The sequence below is a fragment of the Bombus fervidus genome, chromosome 10, assembly GCF_041682495.2.
Source record: "Bombus fervidus isolate BK054 chromosome 10, iyBomFerv1, whole genome shotgun sequence".
NCBI classification, from domain to species: domain Eukaryota; kingdom Metazoa; phylum Arthropoda; class Insecta; order Hymenoptera; family Apidae; genus Bombus; species Bombus fervidus.
This window is the reverse complement of record NC_091526.1, coordinates 10,733,704-10,759,259: the sequence shown is the minus strand read 5'-3', so window position 1 is coordinate 10,759,259 and position 25,556 is coordinate 10,733,704. Positions and strand designations below refer to the sequence as shown.

The window sequence follows — 25,556 nt, the reverse complement described above, 5'->3', positions numbered from 1 at the left end:
CACGTCGCCGATTTGTATGTAAATGCCAGTCGATGGCCCCGCGGAAATAACTTGATTCGGACTTGTAATTGCATGGACGAAACGCTTGCTGTCATTCCGCGTCCCGAACAGGGGGTTGATTTCGCGTCGAGGGCAAACTAAGCTCACCACTGTTCCTTTTTTGCGTGGACGTTCCTTTTCAAAAGCCGGCCAATTCTCGTTCTCTCCCTACCGGGGACTAGCGCGTTTACCCTTCTCTTGTCAGGGACGACTAGCCTTTTCTCTCGCGCGTGAATATCGCGACTAACCTGCCGCAACCTTTCGTAACCCTAATTTCCAGCCGACACGAGGTTAACTTAATTAACTCGGAGGGTTCGTTTGCTTCGAATAATCGACCTCGACCAGGTGTAATTCGATTTGAAAAAAGACGAGCTGCTGTTCTCGTTCCCCTTGGCCAAGCTGAAAACTCCCTATCGATCTCCGCAGCGTTGATGTACGCTAGTACGAGAACGGGGCCGAAGCGGAAGACTTATCTACTCGGTCGGCAGGCACACAAATCGAATCTACCGCTTGTTTTGCATCGTCTATCGAATTAACGAGCGCTTTGTCCCTTGACCGGAATCGTAGCGCCGCTAGATTCTATTTTGTATCGGAGAGACGGTCTCTCGATAATTCACACTCGCGATTGTCCACGTCGTGCACACCGGTCGCACGTATCGATTTCGCTGCGCCTCGGACGCTGCAAACGATTGCGTTTTCCGTCGCGTATATCGAAACTATAAAGGTAACGTGGGAACATTAGAGCACCGTAGGAAAAATGATTCGTTCCAATTACAGTTCTGCTCGCGTGCTACAAAAAAAAAAAAAAAAAAAAAAAAAACAAGGATATTACCTGACCCCAAAGCGGAGAACAACGACGTAGAACAAACGTTGAAAATGTAGCTGCGCATTTTCACCCGTCGGAGAAATAACAAAACGAGAAACACGCGACCACGTAAAATTCCCTTCGTTGCGTTTCGTCGAACTCGCAAAAATTCCCTATCTCTCGCGTCCCCGTTTCCACGGGGATAATGTTTTTGAATTTCTTTTTCTGCCTATGGGATAACTCGAGGGTGAGGATTTCAACAGAAAAACATACGTATCTACGCAAGATGTTCCGCATAAGTTACAGCGCTACCGATGTTACGGCGATACTACGTACGAAAACAAGTGGAAGGTATTCGATCACATTTTGTCGTATCGCCATTGAACATGGAACGTATGGAACGTAGAAGCTGATAAAAATAACATTCCTTTCGAAAATAACAATATCTATCGATATTTCTCGCAGTCACTGTAACCGTGAAGACGCGCGACCTGCTGATATCGTTCTATCTTCTATCTAATCAAAATCACCAAAGAGGTAGAATATATACGTTTAGGTGTAAAGTCAAATAAAAGCACAGTTTTAGTTTGAAATTGTTAAACTTTCTCGTAAGAATCGAACAATGTGACTTATCAGATTTTCCTGCTGTAGCCTTCGGGCTAAGAAAAACTCACGGCGCCAATCGAGTTCTCGTTTCTCGCGCGGCGAACGAAGCCTCCGCAAACGAACCGCGAACAACGCGAGCCGCTATTCCATTGGTGGCACGAAGGCGAATCGGTCGGGAAGAGAGGAGTGCATTGATATTTATCCGACGTGGCGTCGGATAGACGGCAGCTATCCTCGCGCATCGTAACTTCCCCGTAACACCGACCTCGTGACCCGGTCACGTAACTGGAGCGTGAATTCTCGGGAGCGAAGACTCGGCTAGAACGTAGCCAAGCTGGCGTCGCGACGCCAGGCAAATGTCCTTTCGAGTGGCCGCGAACGACGAGCTTTTTTCCGTTTCGTGACGGAGCTACCGATCGAGTCGTCTCGACATTTGCCACGTTCGATAGCGCCCTGCTGCCTTACCTTCCTCTTCTTTTTCCTAACTTCGTTTACGGATACTCACCTGTAAATGTTTAAACGCGTCGTTCCGTCGCCACACGAACTGGAAATTAACTTACTTATTCATTTACGAGTAGTAATCCTTTTAGGTAGATGTACGTACGGATGTAGGTATGCGTATGAACAGCGTAAAAAGATACGGTATACGGCATACGCGAATCCTCTAAATTCTAAACGCTGTGGTGTATAAGTCGCTTTACGAGTCGAGATATTAAGACGCTTTGTGCCAAATTATTTGTCATGAATTTAGATACGTCATTCTACCAGCAGAACTCGAGTTTGCAAGAAGTTCCAGGTCTCTAAGTGTATCATCTGCAACTTCGAGGTAATATGCAACTCGAGATATACGCATATCTATACAATGAAATCGTTACAATGAAATATCGTATCACAAATAACAACCGTCATGCTCCTGATATGCTCGAAGACCTATTAATGAATCTTGAACGCAGAGCCGCTTATACCGATAATGCGATTCATAAGAGAAGTTTGATAAAAAAGAAACAATTGGCTTCTATATCGCAAGTATCTTCTGCGAACGATAGCACAAAGCGTACGAGATTATAGTTATAAGATATTGTACAATTTTTTGTTCCTCGGCTCATTATATTACGTATGTCATATCACTGTACTCGATTAAAAAGCACGTTAGTCGCGACAAAGATTCTCGTCTCGATCCTTGTACTCGCACGAAAGAGTACGCTTTCCTTTGATGACCGTGGTCGCGTTTAATTACGACGCGGATTAATTATTTTTTTACGAAGAGGATTAGGTGGAGGGGCACGAGATTCGCGTGTAACACGTCGCTCTTCTAATTAAAACGCATTAGTGGGCCGGCTCGCTGCCACTGCCATTAATCTGCATAAACCATTTTCGGGACGTTTTAATTACGCCCGCTGTCGACGCAGTGCGTAGATTTCTCATTATCAACGTCTCGATATTGCGTCTCGTAACGCGTGAGCCAATCTCCTCGGAGCCGATCGTTTAAAATCGCAATCTTGGCCAGCAAACAGCGACGCGACGACCGTCGTGCCGGATGAACGATCTGCACATTTCTGCGGCTCGGCTGAACACGAGGGTCTTTCACCACGCGCGTTATTGCCAGCAATCGTGAAACGCTACGCTATATCGCTTCCGAAAAGCACGCGAGAGAAACGTAGCCCCGCTCTCTTTCGCAACGCGAATTCCTTTGATTAATTTTTATCGAATCCTCTCATCCATCCGGATATCTCTGTATTATTGATATTCGCTAGCGTCACGTTCCATATATCTTTGTTATCGCGTCGTGCCTCGCGCTTTCGCACAGGATGACCCTCGACCCGTAATCGAATCAGACAGAGCGAAAAATATTTTTCAAATATACAAACAGCAACAGCCGGTCAGAGGTTTTTGCAGCGGAGGTGTTACCGTGAACCACTCGCGTTCGAGAGGCACGTCGAGTGGATGATCGACGTCGCGCGCGATCGCTCCCGGGGAGTAAAACGCGATATATAATAGGTGCCCGTTCCGAGGCAAACGATTTGTCTAAACGGAACCCGCACCCGTGAATAGCCACCTTCGCCGACCATATTTCATCGTGCCCGAGAAAATTCAATTTCCAATCTGGTACTTTGTAATCGCTTGGGATAAGCGACGCCGCGGAAACGAACGAGGAGGATTCCACCCGTCTTTCCATTTACGTGCCGTACTAGATAAATTTTTTTTGTCGCGAAATATCACTATGGGAATACCGGCTGACACGAGAGAGAGACACGAAACCTTGCACGAAATTGATTCGTACGAGAAACTCTGCTCGATAAACGATGTATGCGAAACGGTCGATAATTTATGGTACGTATGGAACAGAGAGATTCGATGACTCTATGATGGAACAAGATTGAAAGTTTGTTAAGTATAAGCGAATTTACTTAATTTTCGATTAGACAGAAATATCATGGTGAAATTTCGCTATTCTTCTCCTTTTATTTTCAGACATAGAATCTTTGCGTTGGCATCCGGTTGAAGGTACAGACATCGATTATGTATTTTTAGACTATAATATATTACGTCGATGCGACGCGCATTCACAGAGAGTTTCGCGGTTCATTGAACGCTGCACCGAGTTCAATTCAGATTTGACCCTAAGGATTCTAGTAATGACATATATATGAGGTCGTATAACAAGTATTAGGTTGTCCCAGAAGTTTCCTTCGTTTTATAAAGAAACGACAGATCCTTAGCGTTTCTTGTTTGATATTATTCCATTGAATTATGTATGATCCATTTTGTATTCCAATAGAACGAAGTATATTGTTTCCTTGTAAAACGAAAGAAACATTTGGGACTAATCTACATCGTTGACTGAATATCCTATATACCAGATAGTAACGATCTTGAACGTTTCTTCGAACAAATACAAACGAACTTATTACATAATCTGATATATAGATGAAGTTTTCTAGGAAGAAAGTGATCTTGATATCAAGTGACTAATTGTTCGGAGATATAAATTCGTACGTTAAAGATCAGTAGAACGCTGACTAAGATGTTTTAAATTGTGCAAACGGACCAGGGTCGTCGTTAAATTAGCTTGTAACAGTGATTAGTTATCTAACATCTTGTTTGTAGAGATTATGCTCCTATAATTTACCGGAAGAGTAGAAATCATTCTATATGGACGAAAACTTGGATCGTTTGGCAAACATAGAGAGTCAAAGCTGCGACAGCTTTTGCGTTATTCCATGGCAAACGAGGACGTTGTTGAAACGACGGCCAAACTCAGGGTTGAAAGTGTGCCGTGTGTTCAGGCCAGCAGTTAGACGCGATCGAACGGAAATCCGATACGTACGCACCAAGAAGGTGACGCTTCGTTTGCAGTCACCTAGGATAATTGAAAGGACCGAAGGGCTGGAAAAGTTGACGATGTGTGCCCGGTCGGTCGCATTATTCCAAGGAGTTGAGCCGATAATTGCCGGGCTGTGCATCGATCGCGAGCGCAGCGTGCCTATGGTTATTGGAAAAAGTAGCGCCACGAGAATTATTTCACCCTTGAACTCGTCCGAAGTACCGTATTTTCCGCGTTCCGACGTTTCCTTTTTCCTTCGCCTTCCGTCGTCTATTTTTCCTTCTCTTTTGCCCTCCTACAGCCTCGATGCTGATTTTTTAATTGCCTCTTCTCTCCTTTTTCCTCGCGGTTTCGGCAGAACGACCGAGAAACGCGCTCGTTTACTCTGTCGTTTTTCCGTTTACATGACATTTTCAACCGACTGTTTGGCCACGTCACGAATTTCGATGGAATTTCGCTCCGACCAATCGGATTTCCTCGTGCTTTCTGAATAATGTATTCTCTTTGATTCTCGAACAGACAGCGCAAAATAAACGAAATTATTCGGCGTTTAATATAGTTTAATATCGCGGTTGATAAAGATTTTGACGAATGTTACAGGGCCAGGGTGAAATCTGGCGTAAAAATCTTGGACGCCTCGTCCAGTAATCCCGACTGGATCGTCGACAGCAAGATCAACGCGAAGAACACGATCGCCACGTTCACTGCCAGGCGAAAGGAGAATGCTTCGCGATTACCAAGCGCGTAAGTACGTCGCTATTTTTGCGCGAATGCTTTTCGTTATGTACATTCGTTGTATTCTGTCACGAAGATGAGACGAGCGATTTACGATGACTGGGGAAAGTATATTCGAACGTAAAAGTTTTGTACGGGAAGCGATCTTCGTAAACCGCTGTAAGGGCTAGGTGAGAAATGAAAATTAATCGAGAGACACGTGTACTTTCATTTTATTACGGAAATATTCCAAGAAGAGAAATACCGTAGAAGTGTACAAGCGCGTATCGATGTACGAATCAAAATGACGCGCACATTAATAAAACCTTTACGAACGATATTAAGAACGATAATACGACGAACTTTATCTACATATGCCTATCTAAACAATTGTTACGTCGTAAAATCTACTGAACAATATGCAATAAACGGAATATCGCGATCTACGACGTTCCTTTTCCTCGTAAACGTAATGACATTCGCTGTCTACGTGTCTCTTCTCTGATTCTTCTTCCTTTTCTCCGTGTCTCCAAAGATGTGCGAAAATCGGCTTCTACGTTGAAGGAACCTCTACATGGATTCTTAGAGAGGTTCAGCAAGTTGTAAAGACTACGGTTTGTTCTTCTCCTCGGAAGAGGATTTGCTCACCGTATCATTGTCCTGTCCATCAACTTCCCTCTTGTACTTCCTCCTAGTGCACCCGCTATCGTCATCGTCGTTGTCGTTGCTATCGTCGCTGTCGTCGTCCTTCTTCTTCGATTTCTTGTTCTTCTTGCAATCATCGTCGTCACTATCGTCGCTGTCGTCGCTGTCGTCGTCCTTCTTCTTCGATTTCTTGTTCTTCTTGCAATCATCGTCGTCACTATCGTCGCTGTCGTCACCGTTGTCGCAGTTCTTCCTCCTCAATTTTTTCTTCTTCTTGCAATCATCGTCGTCACTATCGTCGCTGTCGTCACTGTCGTCGCAGTTCTTCCTCCTCGACTTTTTCTTCTTCTTGCAATCATCGTCGTCACTATCGTCGCTATCGTCACAGTCGTATTTCTTTTTCGACTTCTTCTTATCGTCCTCGCTGTCGCTGGAAGAGCTGCTGCTGCTGCTGCTACTGCTGCTGCTGCTGCTGCTACTGCTGCTGCTACTATCGTCGTCGTCGTCGTTTTTCTTCTTGGTCGATCGTTCCAACCTTACAGAAACTCCTTTTTCTTCCTCGATCAACATCTCAGCCACGTCGATCGCTTCTCTCTTGGCCTTTCCGTTCACGTTCCTGGTTTTCTCCTCGTCGCTGCTGCTGCTGGATTCTTGGCTGGACGAGTCCGTAGATGGCTTCACGGCGGCTGTATTTCCCTCTGGCCCAAGCGGCCTCTGTTCGGCCAGTGGATATGCTTCGATGTAGATCATCGAGGCCACCACAGCGGACAGAGCGACGATTATTAATGCACTGGAACGCATGTCGTACTCGCGAAGATAATTCACCGGCTGAATCCGTGATATCGAACTTGGCGGCTCGTCTGCTCGCGGTCTTATATAGCGGCACTAACGGACGCCTGATAAGCTCGAGATAGAAAGAAGAAGCGACGTATCGGAAGAGCAGTGGTACTCATGGGAAGCTGATAGATCACTGGACCGGCCGAGATTAATCCGTTATTGGATTATTTCAGTATCGCGATACAGCTGCGACCCAATATTTCTCGCAAACGTAATTCCAAGTCGTAGTAAATTTGATCGCTTCTCCAGACAGTCGTTCGTCTTTGTTTTTCTCATTTCTGCACGTACACGCGTTCGCGTTATTTTGGAGTAACAAGCTTTTTGAAAACTTACGTAACATATCTTCTTATACGCTTCGGTATTTTTATACGTGTTGCGTTAACCTCTTGTACATGGGACTTTATTCCGTGTATGAATTAAACAAATATGAACTATAAAAAAAGCTTACGTATCGACATCGTGCGGAAGCTATCTTTGCTCTCGTATCGTCGAACAAACGTATCGCGACGCGTCCAACATCTTCGCATTCCAAACGAAAAATTGCAAAACTAAAAATATAGCAGTTGTTCTAGGAGATAATTTTCTCTACAAAATATGTCAAATCAAACGTATCGATGTGGCAGCGTAGACGTGTTTGCTGTCGTATCCGAACACTTTCTCGAACGCACGAAATTATACAGATACCTGTTAGAAGCTGTTGAAAAAGCTAACGCATCGATACGTATCGATGGAGGAGTCATCATTGCTCCTCGCGTTTCAAACTATTTCTCCATAGCGCGAAACGAACCTACCAGGATCTGTTCGAGGAGGTTAATCTCGTAAGGTAATAGGGTTTGGAAATATGCAAATGACACCATAAAGGAACGGTGAAAAGGCAAGAGAACGAGGTGAGACCGTGTTTGGCGAGAGTCGGAGAAAGATTTTATCGCAGTCAAGAATCGAGGCGCGAAACGTTCGTTTCAGCGTAGTCCGGACAAAAAGTAAAAGTAGTGAGTATCACTGTATATTAGATGATGTTATCGCATCTAACCCTGCGATGCTCCGATTTAATTTCCTCTCCCTCTCCCCTGTACTGCTTCTACGTATTCGCCGCTTCATTGGAATCAGCAGTTTAGTACTATGGTATTGGATCATCGGTCGTGAAAACGCTAAACACGCAACACCGAGACCTATGCTCTCGATAAAACGTATATAGAAACCTTGGTATCGTTACCAGGAATCAAACTCCATCTCGATTCTTCTTTCGTGTATCAGCTTTTCTGCTAATTTTCTTCCATTGCATTTCATTTTCAAATCCAATCGTTTTCGCGTTGTTCTCGTCTTCCACCGTTCTAAATCCCATTCTTTCTTCTACGAGACACCGATAAATCTCACAACCTTTAACTCCGTTTGTTTTTGCTTTTCTCTATCGCGCCATGCCATCCACAATTGCTCTCCAATCGAAATAAAACGAAGAAGGAGAAGATGGCAAGATTTTTCTCATAAACGCGAAACCGAATGAAAAGGATCAGGAACTATATTATTCCTTAGAGCAATAATTGAAATAGATAGGTGTATAATGTGCAAAAGGTGGAACGATATAGTGGAATTTAAAATTTATCAAAGTTTGAAAATATTTACATTTAGCGCGAATATATATTTCACAGAGATTAGGAAAATATTTAAACATTAAATTATTCGCTATATTAATAAACCATGATATTCAGTGGCACTATATTTAACATTTGTTATACGTTTAAAAATACAGTATTTCTCGCCGAATATATGTTTAGAATAAATATCTTGCAATTTCCATATACATTCTCAGATTCGTTCCATATTTTACCAACATAATCGTGACGGTCGTATCTCGTTACAGCGCTAATGAAATTTCAAAATGTTTCACATAACGCGTACAATATGGACATAAACGTTCTCTATGGTTTTCCAAATATGTTCGTGAGCCAGTGTAGCTTGCATCAAGCGTAGAAGATTATTTTGCTCGTATTGCGTTCTCGAGTATTGGAATTCTCATCAAGACAGATCTCTTCGTGATTTCGTAGCCCGTAAACTTCGAGGGATCTCAAGATAGACGGTTCTTCTCTTCAATTTGTGAAAACTGATGGGAAGCAGGCTTGTTCCGAGTCGTAAATCCTTCGGTAATAACCGTCTGTTCCATGGTGATCCTTGTTCACGGTCAAACGCAGACGGATGGATCGTTAACGCGTGTTCGACGGAATCGTGAAACGCCGCCGACTTTGTAACACAACCGTGTTGCGCCTCGCGTTACGTAACACCAACGACTTGTAACTAGAAATACCCTCGACGCGAGTTACTCGTCTCGCTGATTGTTCGGCGAAATCCTCGTTAGTTCCACGGAGCTTGAGAAATACCGGCTACGAGGACGCTTTAACGTAACAACTTACCCACGTCCGCTTCTCTAGTCAGGACTGTTTCACTGGATGAACTTCCACGTTTTACGCTTGGTTCTTCTTCTGTCTAGTTTTGGCAAGTCTTATTCGTTAGTTACCTCACGGGTCTTTGAGTTTGCTGCTACGTTGAGTCTATCGCACACCCCGCCGGCCATAAGCATCAGGACAACTAACTGGAAAATTTATCTATCGAGAATTCTAACAAATTTTACTTGGTCGTTGCTGTTCTAACAAATTTTAGTTTATTTATTTTTTAACTTGTCTTTTATATTTATTACTACAAATTAAATTATTATTATATTATACGTTTTATGTGTCATACGGCGAGGCACGCGCGATGAAAAAAATGACAGATTTATATTAAAGTATCTAGAGGATGGATAACAGCAGTGAAAAATATCAATTTATATAAAATATCATCGTGTTTGATGGTTCTCTAAACCTTTGCGCTCCAATGTGCCTTCCGAGGGGACATCGTAAATCTAGCAAACAACTCGGATTTCTCCTCTAAGGGAACACGACGAGATTACTGACGATTATGTAGCAGGAAATTACACGAGCCGAACATTTTTATGAAATATACCTTTCCTCGAAAGTTTCGTTTCACGTTGCACGAAAAAAACAAATATAGAAATGAAATGTATACTCAGATATACGTAAGAGAATATTAGCTGGCAGTACGAAAGTCTTCGCAGCGATGTCGGCGCTGTGACACAGCGATGATAAAGAGCGTTTCTCTTTCCAGAAATTTTTTCTGCTTCGTGGTGTAACATAACTTCTGTGATGTAACAATACTTCGCTGTCGCGGAAACATACACGAGCTGATTATTGTGGCATTATAAGAAGAATACACTTGCGAAGCTGAGGGCAGACCGTATCGAACGATCGAGCCACGCGTATCGGATGCGATTTTTCTCACTCATTTATTTAGTTTGTAAAACAGTGGAAAAATGAAAACGAGTGAGAGTTACGATATAAACAGCGGTGAGTTTGATTTAAACGTTTATGCGGATATTGCAAAAACTATGTTACGAGAAAGCAAGTAATCGATGCGGAGAAAAACCACAGTAGCGATAATGACAATGTTCCATTCGAAAGAAACCGAGTGAATATAATTTTGGTTTTCGTTATTTTGTAAGAAGGGTGTGTGTGTCCGTGTTGCTGATAGACGATCAGATGTAAGTTTCCGAATGCAAAGGGGTAGATTAGTGAGCAACGTTTAAAGAAAACACCATCGTGTAATATCCCAGATGCGATAGACAAGTCTAAAAATAGAATTCTAGAATATCAAGGGAATCGCCAAGGTGACTAAACAAAATCATTGACCGACAGACGAACTTCAAAGGAAAGTAGATCGGTATCCCGCCTCGCGGCACTTTCGTGAAAAACTCTATCTACCATGGCTGCGTCAAAGAAATCGGTTCTGTAAATAGTTCACCCCTTCTCCAAATACGCTCGACACTCCGTGGACGTTCGCGTTACGCGAGGAATTGGGGCGTTTCGGATATAAACGGCTGGCGATGAATCTGACTGGCATCGAGCGGCTAGAATTACTGTCGGGAAACAATCGGGATCCTGTCACTGGGAACGCATCTTTGTCATTTCCAGATCGGCAGAGGAGATCCTGACGATGCTTCTAGAGGCGAGCGAGGAGGGGGTGGAAGGGAATTGGGATGGTGGTCGAATCGTGTGGAGCGTACGTTACGCTTTCGACAACGGCTCTCAGCTAAATGGAATGGATCAACAGCGACTACAGCAGAGACAGATGCAACACCATCATCATCATCACGCCGAGAGGCGAAAGCTACAGGTTCGCCTGGAAATACAGAAAGACGACATTCAGGCCGTGCTGCCTATATCCAAGGTGAGCTCTCTCCCTCTCTCACGTGCGCAAAGTTTGCCTTTCTAGCGTTTTCTTTTCGATAACGTCGAGATAATGAAGATTACTCGACTTTGACCGAGATATGTTTCTACGTATTTTCTGTTCTATGCTAGGTGGGAACGATACAACGTCGTTCTAAATTAAAGATCTAAGAAGACATTTCCATTAACGTACTCTTACTCGGAATCGTAAGTTTCTTTACGAAGATGCAATAACTACAAAATGTATGTACACGTATTTTTACTTTGGATGTCTCTTTGCCAAGCTCTACGTTTCATTTTCTTCTTTATTTTCTTTTTTTTTTTTTTTTTTTCTAATTACACGAATACGAATTTTAACGCGCTTGGACCTGGTTAATCGGCGAATCGTTATCGCGTCAGATCACCTAATGAAATTTCAAGATGTTTCTATAGATTTTTACGCTTGTGTTCGAATACTCTCTCGCTGTATTCTTTTGAAAAGTAATACAAAGACAGTTTCAACTTGGCACAACAGTCTCGAAAGGTACTCGGTCACTATGGCTGTCCAATAATCTCTCAAATAACACGTTTCGCCACTCGGAAGTATAAATTTTAATTTTCCCCTGATTTTACGGCCACTCTATATCGTTTCCATCCACGGTAACCTTATATTAGCTGCTTAAGCTGGTCGAGATAAAAACCTTGTCTTCCTCGAGGGGGATGAGACCGTAAGCCGGGGAATCCTGAATCACCGCAATGGTGCGTGCATATCCCTGAAGCCTGGTTAGCTACGCCACGAAGATTATTCAGTGTCGCGTGTATTCTCTAACAAAATCTCGACGACGAACCTCGTTGCCGCTTTGTTGTTCGTAAAATTCGATTGGTCGCAAGAACGTTGGATGTTTGTGTTTGCGATCCGATACGCGCGGTCAGAGGTTGGAGAAACGGTGGCGATAAAGAGAACTTCCTGGTGCAATTCCTGTCGGGAGACACCATCGAATACGTGCCCGACGATTTTCATTCCCGCCAACTGTGCCTGGAACGTGCATCCGGAATTCCACGGCGGAAACTACGACGGAATTCTACGAATTCGCGCCGGTTAAGAAATAAAAGAAGCAACCAGATGGAGAGAGAAAAAAGAGGGAGAAGAAAAGGCGAGTACTAGTCTCCTACGCGAACCAATATCGCTACTCGTCGAACCGGCACGATTTTTAGACCAGCCAACCCTCGTTTTCTGTCCTTCGACGTATCCGCCGCCGTTCTCGAGATCTCTTGAAAAAGAATCCGCTAAGTTGGCCGATAACCGCCGGCAGAAGTGCCGATCGATACGGACCTGTACGTGGCATATGTCCTCGTGATCCGTTCTTTCTTTTTTTCTTTTTTGTGAAAACCGAGGCGTTAGAGGGTTGAAAGTACGACTTCGGCTACAGAACTTTGCAAGAAATAATAATGTACTTTACTTATGTAGCGTAGTCTCTCAGCAATTATGGTACAATCAAGGAGAGAGCGATCCGTCGTGAAAAGCTAAATCAGAAATCTGGAATAACGTAATTTGTGAGAAAATGGAATTTGACGATTTATCGAGCAATATTAATGAAACGTGTTCAAACTCTGTTCCGTTGAAAATGAAAAACGTTATTCTGTATTTTTACCTTTTTTCTCATGTACCTATTCGTCATTTTTTTATTCGTTTCGGCACAGAATTTTGGAGCATAACGATGTTTAACACGTGGTTCTTCCATTTTCTCTACCTAACGCACGCGTTTACACAAATCATCGTAAAAGCATACGTGCTGTAGCTACGGAATTGTAGCTGATATAAAAGCAACGGTATAAATGTGCGACTCCGCTGGCGAAGTAAGGTTTCGATGCCGTTGCGAACAATAAGTCGCAAGAAATGACATCAGTCTCGTTACTTTTCTAACACAGCACGTATTTCGCCGGGTGACAAAGAGAACGAAACGACAGTGGCGAAATTTAGTTTCTTGCACCAAGAGAACGTCTCGAAGTTAGTATCTGGGTATGGTCGTGATATAGTCTGAGACTATGTCGTTGATAAACTAATAATGGGACGCGGGTAGATTTCCTCTTGGCAAAAAGGCACCGCCATTAACTCGCAGCTCTGCGGCCAAAAGGTTTAGAGATGTAGTTTTTCCTCGAGATAAAACAGGGCACGTCCGTGTCCTCGACCGGTTTTTATCGTCGGCCTCCTGGTGATACGTCATTCGGAGAAATTTATTCGATTTATTCTCGGTTCTTTGACCGATATTTTGGAAGCTTAGTGTACCGAGGTTAATTGATTTCGGTGTTAGTTCCTTTAACTCTGGCGCGTTTCGGCATCGATCCGCAACTTGCGAATTAAACGACGTGAAATCGGTCAGCTTCGGAAAGGGGGTAGAAGGCGGGGAGGCGGGAACGCTCTGTGTACACGACAATCAGCAGGAGATTCGTGCACGAGCTGCCTAATTGATTAATTAGTTCGTTAATTCGCTTACATATTCCTTTGAAAGGCTGGCAGAAGGGGCAAGTTGTCGGAAGCTTCTTGATTATCCGTACTCTAATTGCTCGTTGCCTCCGCCAAGCGGAAGGAGGGGAAGTTTTTAATTAAAAGAGACACCCTCGTCGTCTGTTCGCACTCGGCAAAGCTCTCCCGGTCCGGCTTAACTCTATGCAGCATCTATGCCGCGGCTGCTTTTCGCGTAGCTGGCCAAACGCGAATCTCCACGCTCGTTTAATCAACGAAAAGAAAATATTTTGGCGGAAGGCCGACGACGGTACGGCAGCCGGGCCGGGCGTATAAATATTTAGGCCACGAGGATAAGAAATGCAGCCTGGTTATCCAGGAATAGTAGCTCGCTACGGACGACTCGTGCCCTTTGACGTGTGGTGCGGTACCTTGATAATGCATAACTAAATCTTGTACACGGCCGAACAGCAGAACGGAGCTAAGTAGATCAGAGATTCCTGATAAAGTTTGGTAGTTCGAAGCCGACCAACTACTCGACTTGGTAGAGAAGAGGTTACGCAGAGTTGGCGGAGTTCCTTGGAACTTTGGCTCTCCGTGACCGGATAGCTGCGTTGCGCTCGATGTTTGTTTTAAACGCAGTTCCTGCTTCCACGCGCAGTCACGGATTTCTAAAAGCAGCTTCCCTAACGACGGTTCAATGAGATTTTGGCTGGAACAAAAGGGGCGGCTCTGCTGGAATTCGATCGCCCAAATGCTTTTGTTATCGAGACGATCGCTAAAATACCGTAACTGGCACTCTCACCCTATCTCGAACGACCGTAGCAAACTCGCCGATGCGAAGGACGAAAATAAATCCCGTGGGTGTTATCCGGACGAATTTTCCAGCGAGAAAATTCTCCTAGGTTAAATGGAGGATTCGTGCAAGCAGGAAAAGCGCCCATACGCTTCCAAGTCTCGATTCGAAGTCGCGTGAATCGAAAGAATATCGATGACCGGAGGGAACACTTTAGAAGAGAAAGTCCGATGAGCCTGTGCTATTCGGAATGCACTCAATGGCAGGTTTTTTGCGTTCGCCTAAGATCGACCTTATCGATGCCAACCAGGGGCGCGGGTTCAAAGATATATATACATATATATATATATATATATACATACATATATATATGTAGGTGGCATGAGCGCACACGTAGAATCGGAGACAAGCGGGTGTAGGTGGACGGATAGAGAGCCGCTCGGGGTCAGAGATTTAAATTCCCTCGCTGCAATATCCGAGTCGTTTGATGTTCCTTCCAAAGGGCAGACTGTACGGAAGCCAACTTGGAAATGGCTTCTCGTGCACCAGGCTGCTCTCGTCTCTCGTCCTGCCATCCCCTTTCCCACTGAATGGCCGTTCTAAAGTACACACACCGGCAAGGAATATGATGTACAGCCAACACGTAGAATAACTTCCATAACGATACGACTACACCTTTGTGTACGTGTGCGTACGTGTGTGCGCGTGTGCGTGTATACCTGTGATACAGGCGCGTGTATACATATGAAATGGTCGAGCGACGCTGATGGACTCGTCTAGGCCATCGAGGAGACCCTTTAAAAGCTTTTCCCTCGACTGCAGACCGCGACCATCCGCGAAACTTTTCTGACAGCCCCGCTTGGGAGCAAACAAAAGCTTCCGACGAACAAGGGACGATCGCCGTTCGCTAATACGACCGAGCGACTTTCCTAAATGGAGTTGGAGAACGCTTTAACAAGATCCCCGAGGAGTCATAGAGGCAAAGGCGATGCTTTAATCGAGTTCATTTTCGTCGTAGAACTGGGAGGTGATGAACACCGCGGTGTTGACGGGTCGCCAAGTGTCCCAGGGGATGAAGGTCTTCATCGTAAGCCAGGCCGGAACCGTTGCCGACGTTACGCTGCAATCCTCCTGTCACTCGGAGGACGAGAGTGTGCTTAAGGTACGCGGCTTTCCGTTTCCAGCTTTACGAGAAGAATCGTTTCTGACAAGGTGTTACGTGTTGTGTTACAGGTATCATCTTCTTGTAGCAGCGTGTACGTGGACGGCACGGAGATACGTGGCTCCAGCAACGCGTCAGTTCTCGTTAAGTACGGTACTTACACAGGGCTGGCTAAATTCACAGTTTGGATGCCGGAATTCCCTTTGGAGATGACCGTGGCGGACACCAGATTAAGTCAGATTAAAGGCTGGAAAGTTCCCGAGGAACACGCTGTAGGGGCGAAAAGCAAGCGTAGTCTGAACTCCACCAATTCACGTTCCAACGAATCCAGCTCGAAAACCAAAAAGAGAAGCGCCGCGGAATTGGAGGACACTTCGATGGACATCGAAGACGCGGATGTGATTTTGGAAGAAGACGAGCAGGAAGAAAGATTTCGAGGAAGCGATAACGGATGGGATACGATCAATTCTATAGATAGAGGATCTTCCACCAATTGCAGACTACGATTCCAGCAGAGTCCTATCGAAGTACACGCGAGATTCCTGGCTACCGATCACGATTCAGGAAGAGTCTCTTACTTTGTGAATCGTCGTACCTGGCTACGAGTGACAGATCTGGTGAATGGAATGCTTCGAGTTTCTGATCCCAGAATCGCTGACCTGTTACAAGGGAGAATCGTTCAAGGTCGCGGAGTGGGTAGAACGGAGGTGCAGGTTCTTTCGCCGATTACGAGCAAAGTAATCGGCGCGAAGGAAGTGCGAGTGGTTAACGACCGTGTGGCGGTCACCAGGTTGTCAGTTAGAGTGGTGTCTGGTTTACAACTCACTATTAGTCCGGACACTGCTATAGAAAATGGATATGTCGCGGAGACGTCGGTGACGAGGAAGCTGACTGCTCAGTATCAGGTGAGGTACATATTCCTCTTGTTAGCGTAAAATATCTATCGAGTAAGAGATCTAGCTGCGAGGAAGAAACGATCGAATTTCAATAAGGAAATTTATTATTTTCCTTCTTAGGGATTTCTATGCAAATATATCTTTTCGTTAATACGATTAACGATTCGCCATTTCGTTCGCTAAATATTAGAACTAACGTTAATGATTTGAATATATTTTTGCATTTATTTGAAGACAAACTTTGCCTCGGATATCTTTACGCGGCAATCGAATTATAATTTTTCGCATGTCTGCATCGAACATAGGAGGGACTGCTGGACATAGACGTGGAATTTTCTGACGGTACGAGAACACCGTTGAGAGAAATCGCTGTGAACGACTACCACTTGTTAGTGGAGAGTCTAGACCCGGAAGTGGTGGCATTCGCTCCGATGGTCGCTTCTCATCATCCTCGAGTGATTGCGGTCGGCGAAGGGAGAGGCGATTTGTTACGAGTCAGTCTTCAATTGGCCGACGCCTGTCGTCTAACCGGCAGGAGGTCTGGAAAAGGATCTCAAAGAGCGACCGCGGCAGCCCTTGCCAGCGCTTCCGCCAACGTTGAGGTGGACTTTGCCTCCAGCGATCTTCCCAATCGACCCGAGTTCGTACAGAATGACGGAGGTGGAACGGTTGGCTCTCATCATCACAGAGAAAGGAAGACCAGCAGGGGAGAGATGGCTCCTGATTTGCACGACATTCTCATCGGTAAATAGATCCAGTTCTCCTTCGTCGCACACTCTCGCACTCTTTTTCTTTTCGATGAATGCCACTGTATATTTTCGTAGCGCTTTACGTCCTCTTACTTCCATCGATTTCTATCTCTGTCAATCTCAAAACTTAGCATAAATCGTGTCATTGGTTTTATTATTGGTCGTCCAATAAGTCCGTGTCGCGTTATTAAAACAACCGAAAGGAGAATATCAGCGAATAATAAGTATTTTGATCAGGGATAACTATTGCAACGACCAAATAACCAAAAAGAATAAACTGTTCTTACTGGACTTGTCGGACGAATTGCGTAACAGCTTCTTTCGCTTTCCATCACCTTCCGTTTCTTCGTTTGAATCTCCGTTGCTCGTCACTTCGCCATCGCTTCGAATCTTCTTCACCGCTTGATCCTCTATCGCTTAGCGAACTGACGGGTCCGGTGAGCGTGCGTACCAGTAATATGCGAGAATTCTTCGACCTGTCAGCTTCGACACGTTCTCTCTCTGTCCGTGCATGACGCGAAGCATCGATGTCGCTTTTCTGCAGGCAGCTGGTCGCGCGGGAGGATACGCAGCTAGCCGGGAGCTGCCTCGTTCTCTACTTCCAGTACTCGTTTCTCACTCTTCTCCTCTCTCTTTCTGTCTCTTTGTTTTTTGTGCAAAGGGCTACCGCTGAAAGACGAGAACGGGCACGAGCACGAGCACAAGCACGAGCACGAACCTTTGGTGCAGGCACGGCAGCACCGCACGGCTATAGCTAATGGCATGTCTTCAGGAGGAATGGGCGGCGTTGGGATACGGCATCACGGAGGAGCGCGTATGAGCCCACTCGAGATCGGGATGTACATCCTTCTGGCAGCCTTCTGTTTCGCCATCGTCGTCTTCCTCGTCTCCTGCGTGGTCTACGCGAGCAAGTTCAAACCACAGCCGCCGGATTCTCCGCTAGCCGGGTCAGCGCTTCCGGTACTGTCAGGAGCAGCCAGGGCCAGAGCAGCCGCCAACCAACTGGCATCGGGAAGAAGACCTCCCAGAGAGTCTACCACGAACGCGCACGATTGGGTCTGGCTGGGCAGAGCCACTCTCGAGAGAGCCGCTTGCGGACCGCAACAGGTATCGATGCTACATTTTGACGAGTTTGAACCATGCGATAGCGTAACGTGCGAACGACGTCGAATCAACTTGCACGTATTCGCAACTATCGCTTATTCGATAGCATAGTATCGATGCAACAACAATCTTAAATGATCTACACGTCGATACTATTTGCCGGCTAAAGCTGTCGAGTTCAAAGGCTGAATTTCATACGTTACACAGGCATTTAATTAAAGGAAATATTTGGATTAAATAAACAAATATTTAATTCCAATATTTTCAATAGATTTAATTGATATCTATGTGAAATGAAAAATGCTGTTATACATAGAAAGTTGAAGCTCGCAACGTTTTTCCAATAATTGGACCAGTGTAATGATTATAAGTAATTTTACAGGCAGTCAACGAAAATAATATCGTAATATGACAGGCGCTATGAGATAAATAAAAGCGGATGTTCTTGATGATTTACAAGAAGAACCAAACTTCCTGAAAAGGATCCTTCTTATTACCTGTACGGTCTGGAATAAAGAGACAGAATAGAACGGCTACTCGCGAACTATTTATAAGCCAGTCATTGGCTGCCAGCAACAGCAAGATAACGATGTTATCGTTCATGGGCTGTGCTGTTATTTGGGTCACGATCTTTAAGCCCTTAATTTTTTCAGCTTCGGAAGCGAATCGAACTAAATCGACAATTTATGTTCCAGGTAAGAGTGACTAGTAACCCCCTAGCTGGTGAGAACGAGGGAGAAGCGGGTGAATTGGCGACTTGTTTCGACAATCCAAACCACATCGAGCTACCTTCGGCGGGACAGCGTAGCAATGGATCAGGGCCGATAGATACCACGACTTATTGCAAGAGGGACAAACTCCCACGAAACAGTTTCGCGACGAAGCCTGTAACGAAACCACCTACGGTGGTATCAGGAACTACGATCGCTACTTCGGCATCTATGGCTACGTCCACCGTGGCTTCCGCACGAAACGAGTAATTGTTTTATTTTATTTTATAGGAGAACAGAAGGATCAAAATGCTTTCTGTCGCTCTGAATATAAAGTAACTCGTTTATCTTAACGTAGCAACGATGACGTCCCACCACCCTTACCACCGCACGGAATCCCCGTAACCTCGGCGATGGCTTCAACGACTGCAGCTGTTCCCGTCGGCGCAACGACCAACAACAACGGCAACGAGGACTACAAACCGCCCGTACCACCACACAGAAACACAGGAGTGATCGTACGACTACCGGAAACACCTAGGAAACATCGTCACAGAGCTTCGAGTAGCAGCGCGGGCGCTCATCATGGGAACAATCAGCGGCACAGCAAGCAGATTCACCATATCAAGCCACACGGTAAAGCTAGAGTAGGTAGTCCGAAAGAGAACGACGCGGAGGAAGAGGAGTTTGTGGAGCTAGTGACTCACGATGACAACAGGCATTCGAAGGACGCGAGAGCCAGAGAAGTGAAGAGGGCGACGATCGTCGGTAATCCAATGTTCTCGTCGTTCTCGACGAACGCGATCGCCTCGTCCATGAACGTGTCCAGCCCGACCGTGGCCTCATCGTCCTCGTCGCCGCCTAACTCGTCACCGTCCTCTTCCGCTTCCTCTTCCTCGTCCTCTTCTTCGTCGTCCGCGTCTTCGTCCCACGAGCAAGAGGAATCGGTGGCGTTGGACGACCTGAACCTGGGCATGGACTACAACCAGATCATGCAGTACTTCGACAACTTAAAAGAGTCGAACGCCTAGGTGATGGCGTTCGGCCTTGAAGAAGGCCGAGTAGTCAAGGTCGATACGAAACCCCGGAACCCTCGTTGAGACTAAACGGCATAGCCGGATAACGAGCTCGGCCGCGTTCTCCGCTTCCTCTCTCGCCGCGTAGCACGTTCGCAATGGAGAACCAAAAGGGCCGAGCTCGCGCCGTTCGAACGACGCTCCGGACGTTTCGTATTCTAGGCTATAATCTAGTCAGCTTCCTAGCAGCACATCAAGAGTATCGCGCAAACGCATGGACACGAGACACGTTATACAGACATACATACACAGATACATATGAGCAAACAGAGAAAAAGATAGACGCGAGAGAAACAGGTGTAAGCTGTAAGAGGCGCGCGTATTTCCAACGCGAATTATCGCGTATCGTACAATACGCGCGACTTCTGATTGCAATGCGGTGTACGCAAAGAATGATACACGCGCGAAAGCATACGAACATTCATATATATATATACACACACACACACATATACACACACGCAGAGGCTTTAAAGATGCGATCGCCGGTAGCCGGGGTGGAGTAGGTAGATCGCGCGCTCGATTCGACCAGCTTTTCCTTCTCTCTCCTCGACGATCGATCGACCGCCGATCCTCGCTTCCGCCTCCGTGCACTATCGATCTCTCGCTCAAGCCCTTCCCTCACGCCAATCGAACAAACCTCTTTCCCTCGTTCCTGCCACGCGACAGGGCATTCACCAAAAAGTGGCCGGACAAAAACCGACTCTTTTGTCTCGAAATCGATCCTCGGCTTCGATAGCGACGTTCAAACCGCACGAATGCCTCGTCTTTTTTAGTCGTCTTTCCATACCTTTTGTGTTCATCCGTGCTCTATCCATCGTCGGTTCCTAACGATAAAGATAAAGCTTCTCCTGATGTTTTTCCCTCAAGGTTTTTCTGCTATTTTACCCGTTTTATTTTCAAGCATTCGCTAGCGCTCGAGTCTTCCCGACCGTAAATTCCAGTCGTGGGCCGAGATCGATATCGGAATGAACGATCGTCGGGCACAGGGCCATTTACTCTTTTTCCAATCTACACCGGGGGAAACGTAATATTTATTCGATCGTCCGTACGTCATAATGTTTGTAAATTTTGCTTTGTAAGACTGTGTACATATATATATTATATATATATATATATATATATCGCGACCTAGCGCATGTTAATTATGAACTGTAACAGATTACGAAGTTACATTTGTATGACAAACTCCATAGAGCAAACTAACTCGCATATCTAATCGCTCGACGGAGCCGAGCGAAAACGCGAGCACGGGCCGCGTGCACCTTTCTACCTATCGGCGTTTCCCGTCTATTCTAATTCTCCTCGTTTTGTACGGACCTTACCGAATCGCTCTTCACGCTCTTCGTACGAATCACCTATTTGCCATTCGTACTTTAACCTGTAATTTTCCACACCAATACACACGCGCACACATACACACACATACGCGCACGCATATATAGACTTATCCCGAAAAACTATGGAAAAACCAGAGTTTCGTCCAACGATGAAACAACGTATTCTGAAATCTCCTTAGCTTGTTAACCGGAGAGGTCGAGTAGGCACAATTTTCTGGAATGTAACGATCTTTTGAGTTATAAATATTCTGTCTCTTAATGCGTCGTATCGTTTCTGCTAAAAATAAGTTACGTCACGTTTATATTCGAAGATTACATGGGAAAAACACGACGAGTTCATTCTTGCTGATAAGTTCTATTTTTTTTTTTTTTTTTTTTCGATTGCTAAACAGAAATACTTTAATTAACGCGATACAATTGGAGGGAGGAGTCGCAATTGCAAAACCAACGGCGCAATTAATTAATTATGACCGTCAATGGCTATCAATGTTTAATTTTTGCTTGTTGAATCTTTTCTGAAAATATCGCGAATCTTTCCGCGTTGTTGAAGCAAAAACGAGATCGCTATATATAAACGCGTAACACAGTTAAACGGAATTAATTTCCAAGAAATGACCTGGTTAACAAGTTAAGGAAAGCCGAGCCGTGTAGATTATTAGAAGATTTGCGAGCTGCGAAGTGGGAAACGCTAATCTTCTAGACGAGCTCGCACCGGCCCGAGACGCTGCTCCGGTATCGCTTTTAATTACCATTCAACCCATCGATTGGATTCCGCAATTGTCCTCGTACGTGCCACCGATCGCGAGTGCTCGTTTTAAACGCGTCGCGAGTCGAGGCACGTGCTTCCCCGCGTGAATGCGAGCGTAATCGCATCTGTGCCATCGTTAGTTACATCGTAGAGACGCGTCCTCGTCCATGTTCGTCTATACATATACAAATACACGTTTACACCCAGAGAGAAAGAGAGACTGGAATGGAATGAATCTGTATGAGAGAATATGAATGAATGGATTAGAGAGATATGCAAATGCAAAATACACGCACACCTTATAGCCTTCGTTCTTCCGCACTGATTTGATTTCCACTTGCGAATCCAATCGCACGCCTCCTTCTTCCCTGCGATCGTCAAAGATCATCTAACAGGCAAACCCATGTTCGAGACTAATCATTTTTTTACTCTTACGAAGGTTAATAGGAATGAATACTTAAGAAAGGAAGAATTTTCGTGAAATGATTATCCTTTAAAAATACGACAGAATTCATCCGCTATTCGTTCATCATACATAAAGAATAAATGAACTTAGTTGATATCTAACTAAGCTAACACCTGTTATACGAACGTATATTCTTATAACGAATGTGCAATTATTTGCTTGTATCACGAATAAATTCTATATGAAGACTACCGAGTCTTTTATAGGAGAACACCGTCAAAGTTCGATAGCTTGATAACAATGTAGGAAACAATTTTCCTTAACGTGGGTTGCCTGTACGTAAAAGATTATCGAGTTAAACGAAACGATTAAATCTTAAGGTGAACAGCCAAGGCGCGCAGGAATCGCAGCAATCCGATCTATAAACCAACGGATCCGTGAAGGGTCGCTCTATCTTATATAGGCATTTAAGGACTACGTGTCTAAGTATGTATGTATCTGTAAGTTGTGTGTTAGCATGTCAAGCGTGGGATATAGTGATGTAATGCCGATGAACACAATGAAAAAAAGAGAAAAGACGCTCGAGTCGGCGTTCGAAAGCGTGGAGGCGCGTCGACGTGGGCCACGCACGTTAACCCTTTGCGATCTTACGTCGACTAAATAAGAGAATTATTTTATTAATCGTATTCTCATTAAGGCCTCTACATTTCCTAATCGATTGTGAATAACGTTTATTTAATTAACTTTCCATTTCTACTAACATTCCTTCGCCTTTTTTTTTTTTTTTTTTAATTCGTACATCGTGTCGTGAACGAATGTCCTTACCTTTAAAGATAACTGCAAAGGGTTAAAAGATGCTGCAGACAACGTAAGATACCCCGCCGAGAATCTAGTCTTATAGCGTAACTAATGCATTAATTAATAAATACTAATGAACGCGAAGCGCGATCTACGTTGCCTTTCGCCTGACTTAAACGTATCCTCGAATCGTCTGGCGGGGTGAAGTGGCGTCGTTATCGCAGCTCTGCCCGCGGCCATCCTTTCCTTTTCCTTCGAGGAGCATCGAGAGACGACTCTTCGTTTCCGAAATAGCGAGTCGTTAAAACGAATCAATCATATCGAGTACCGTGAGTGAGAGACGCGCTAATTACATTTACCTAAACGTATGCCAGGGAATCTCGTCCTTCGGACGAGACGAGAAAGGAAAAATGGACGAAAATCATCCCCGTAGGACGAGGAATCCCGCGCAGAGCCGGAAAAAAATAGTATTTACGATAGAAAATAGTGGAGAGCTTGCGAAGCTGTTTCACGCGAAACGAACGCTGTTGAATGTTTCGCTTGCCGCGATGTTACAGAGAAAAAAGAAAAAAAGAAAAAGAAAAAAAGGAAGAAGCGAAACCGCCCCCGATTCAACGTTACACATTATCAACGTACAAACGATCTTACAGTTACTATTTTTTACTTAGAATACTATTTCCTCCAGCTCTGGCCACAGCCGAAACATTGTATATATATATACGCATTTCCTTCTGTTTTCTCGTTCAAAAGTCAGAAAAATCTAAACTCGCGTAAGAGAAACTGTGTGACGTTCCTCGGCTCGCTTTTGGTAACTTTATCCGTTCGTTCGATCATTTTCGAACGCCTTTCGTGATCGTTTTGCGATTACAGAATGGTGAAAGTGAAGCTTAAAGCACGATGCAACTCGTAACGCCGAATTTTATAATATACGATACTATCTCCTGGAGCTTTGTTTGGCGCAAACGAAATCCGCACGTCCTAGAGGCGGAAGCATTCTCACACAGGGGGCACCCTGTTTAAGTCGAAACTGCCGGTCTCTCTTTTCTCCTTTTTTTTATTTTTGATAAGTTCCCACCGATCAGGGAGGATTATATTATAAATATATAAATATATATATATATACATATATTGTAATAGAATATCGTCGCAATGCTGACTCTGCATTCACACACATTCCTCAGACACGATGTCGCTGTATCTACGTTAAGTGTGATAAATGCGGATAAAATAGATAAACGATTGACGAGGCGTCGACGGCAATGACGGCGACGGCGACGGCGACAAAACACGACGAGGACGGCGATGACGACCGCGTCCACGACGACGATGGCAATAATCGACGATGCTCTCGCGAATCACTATCCCCTCTCGCTATACACATATCTATTTATCGTTCTTCTAACTGGTCACGGATTTATCGTAAAATCCGTTACCAACGTCATTCACTTTGTACTTATCGATTAGTATGTATATTTATTGTATTATGAAAATGATTATCTTTAATCTATCACGATCATAATCATCGTTGCTGTTATTGTTATTGTTATTGAGATTGTTGTTGTTGCTGCTGCTATTGTTATCGCTGTTTTCGCCGCGTTTCGCCCTGTCGTTTGGGGTTGCCGTCGTGGTGGACGTCGCCATCGCCATCGGCATCGGCGTAACCGATACGCTAATTAAACAATAAGATACGACTATCGCCTACTCAATGTACAATATGTAGTATTTACCTGTTGTTACCACCAAACCGTCATCAAAGATATATAAAATATTGTAATTGTAACACATCGGTATTGCTCGAATTCTACTTCAATCCTATCCATCGTTAACAAATGCACGTACTAATTCTAATTACGCAAGGTAAGTAATGGCGCGTTACACGTCGGAAATGGATTCTTACAATTAGATGAAAAAGAAAGAAACGAAAACCATAATTCGTATACTACGATTTTTATTTGTTCCTCATTTATAGATATATACTTGATTGATATATAATTCGTACTATTCCCTGATAAAGATTGACTTTAATATAATGATTAGAAAAATATATACAAACACGAGAAGATACAAAAATTAAAGAGATATT

General features: G+C 44.6%; 2 protein-coding genes across 3 annotated transcripts in view; one reads left to right on the top strand and one right to left on the bottom strand.

The window, feature by feature from the left end:
- The window catches only part of Dtn (transmembrane protein 132C dtn), an 81,275-nt gene extending 56,018 nt beyond the window's left edge, over positions 1 to 25,257 (top strand). The window contains exons 4-11 of one of the 2 annotated variants that reach the window (XM_072011799.1): positions 5,376 to 5,519; positions 10,991 to 11,246; positions 15,503 to 15,646; positions 15,718 to 16,551; positions 16,848 to 17,286; positions 17,953 to 18,398; positions 19,091 to 19,371; positions 19,464 to 25,257. In XM_072011799.1, the coding sequence (XP_071867900.1) occupies positions 5,376 to 5,519; positions 10,991 to 11,246; positions 15,503 to 15,646; positions 15,718 to 16,551; positions 16,848 to 17,286; positions 17,953 to 18,398; positions 19,091 to 19,371; positions 19,464 to 20,136 (3,217 nt within the window). In that variant the 3' untranslated portion in view covers positions 20,137 to 25,257. The remainder of the gene's footprint in view (positions 1 to 5,375; positions 5,520 to 10,990; positions 11,247 to 15,502; positions 15,647 to 15,717; positions 16,552 to 16,847; positions 17,287 to 17,952; positions 18,399 to 19,090; positions 19,372 to 19,463) is intronic. The other variant, XM_072011800.1, reaches the window with a different exon arrangement.
- LOC139991532 (uncharacterized) overlaps positions 1 to 25,556 on the bottom strand; it is a 233,484-nt gene that overhangs the window by 116,839 nt on the left and 91,089 nt on the right. The gene's annotated exons all lie outside the window — the stretch shown is intronic.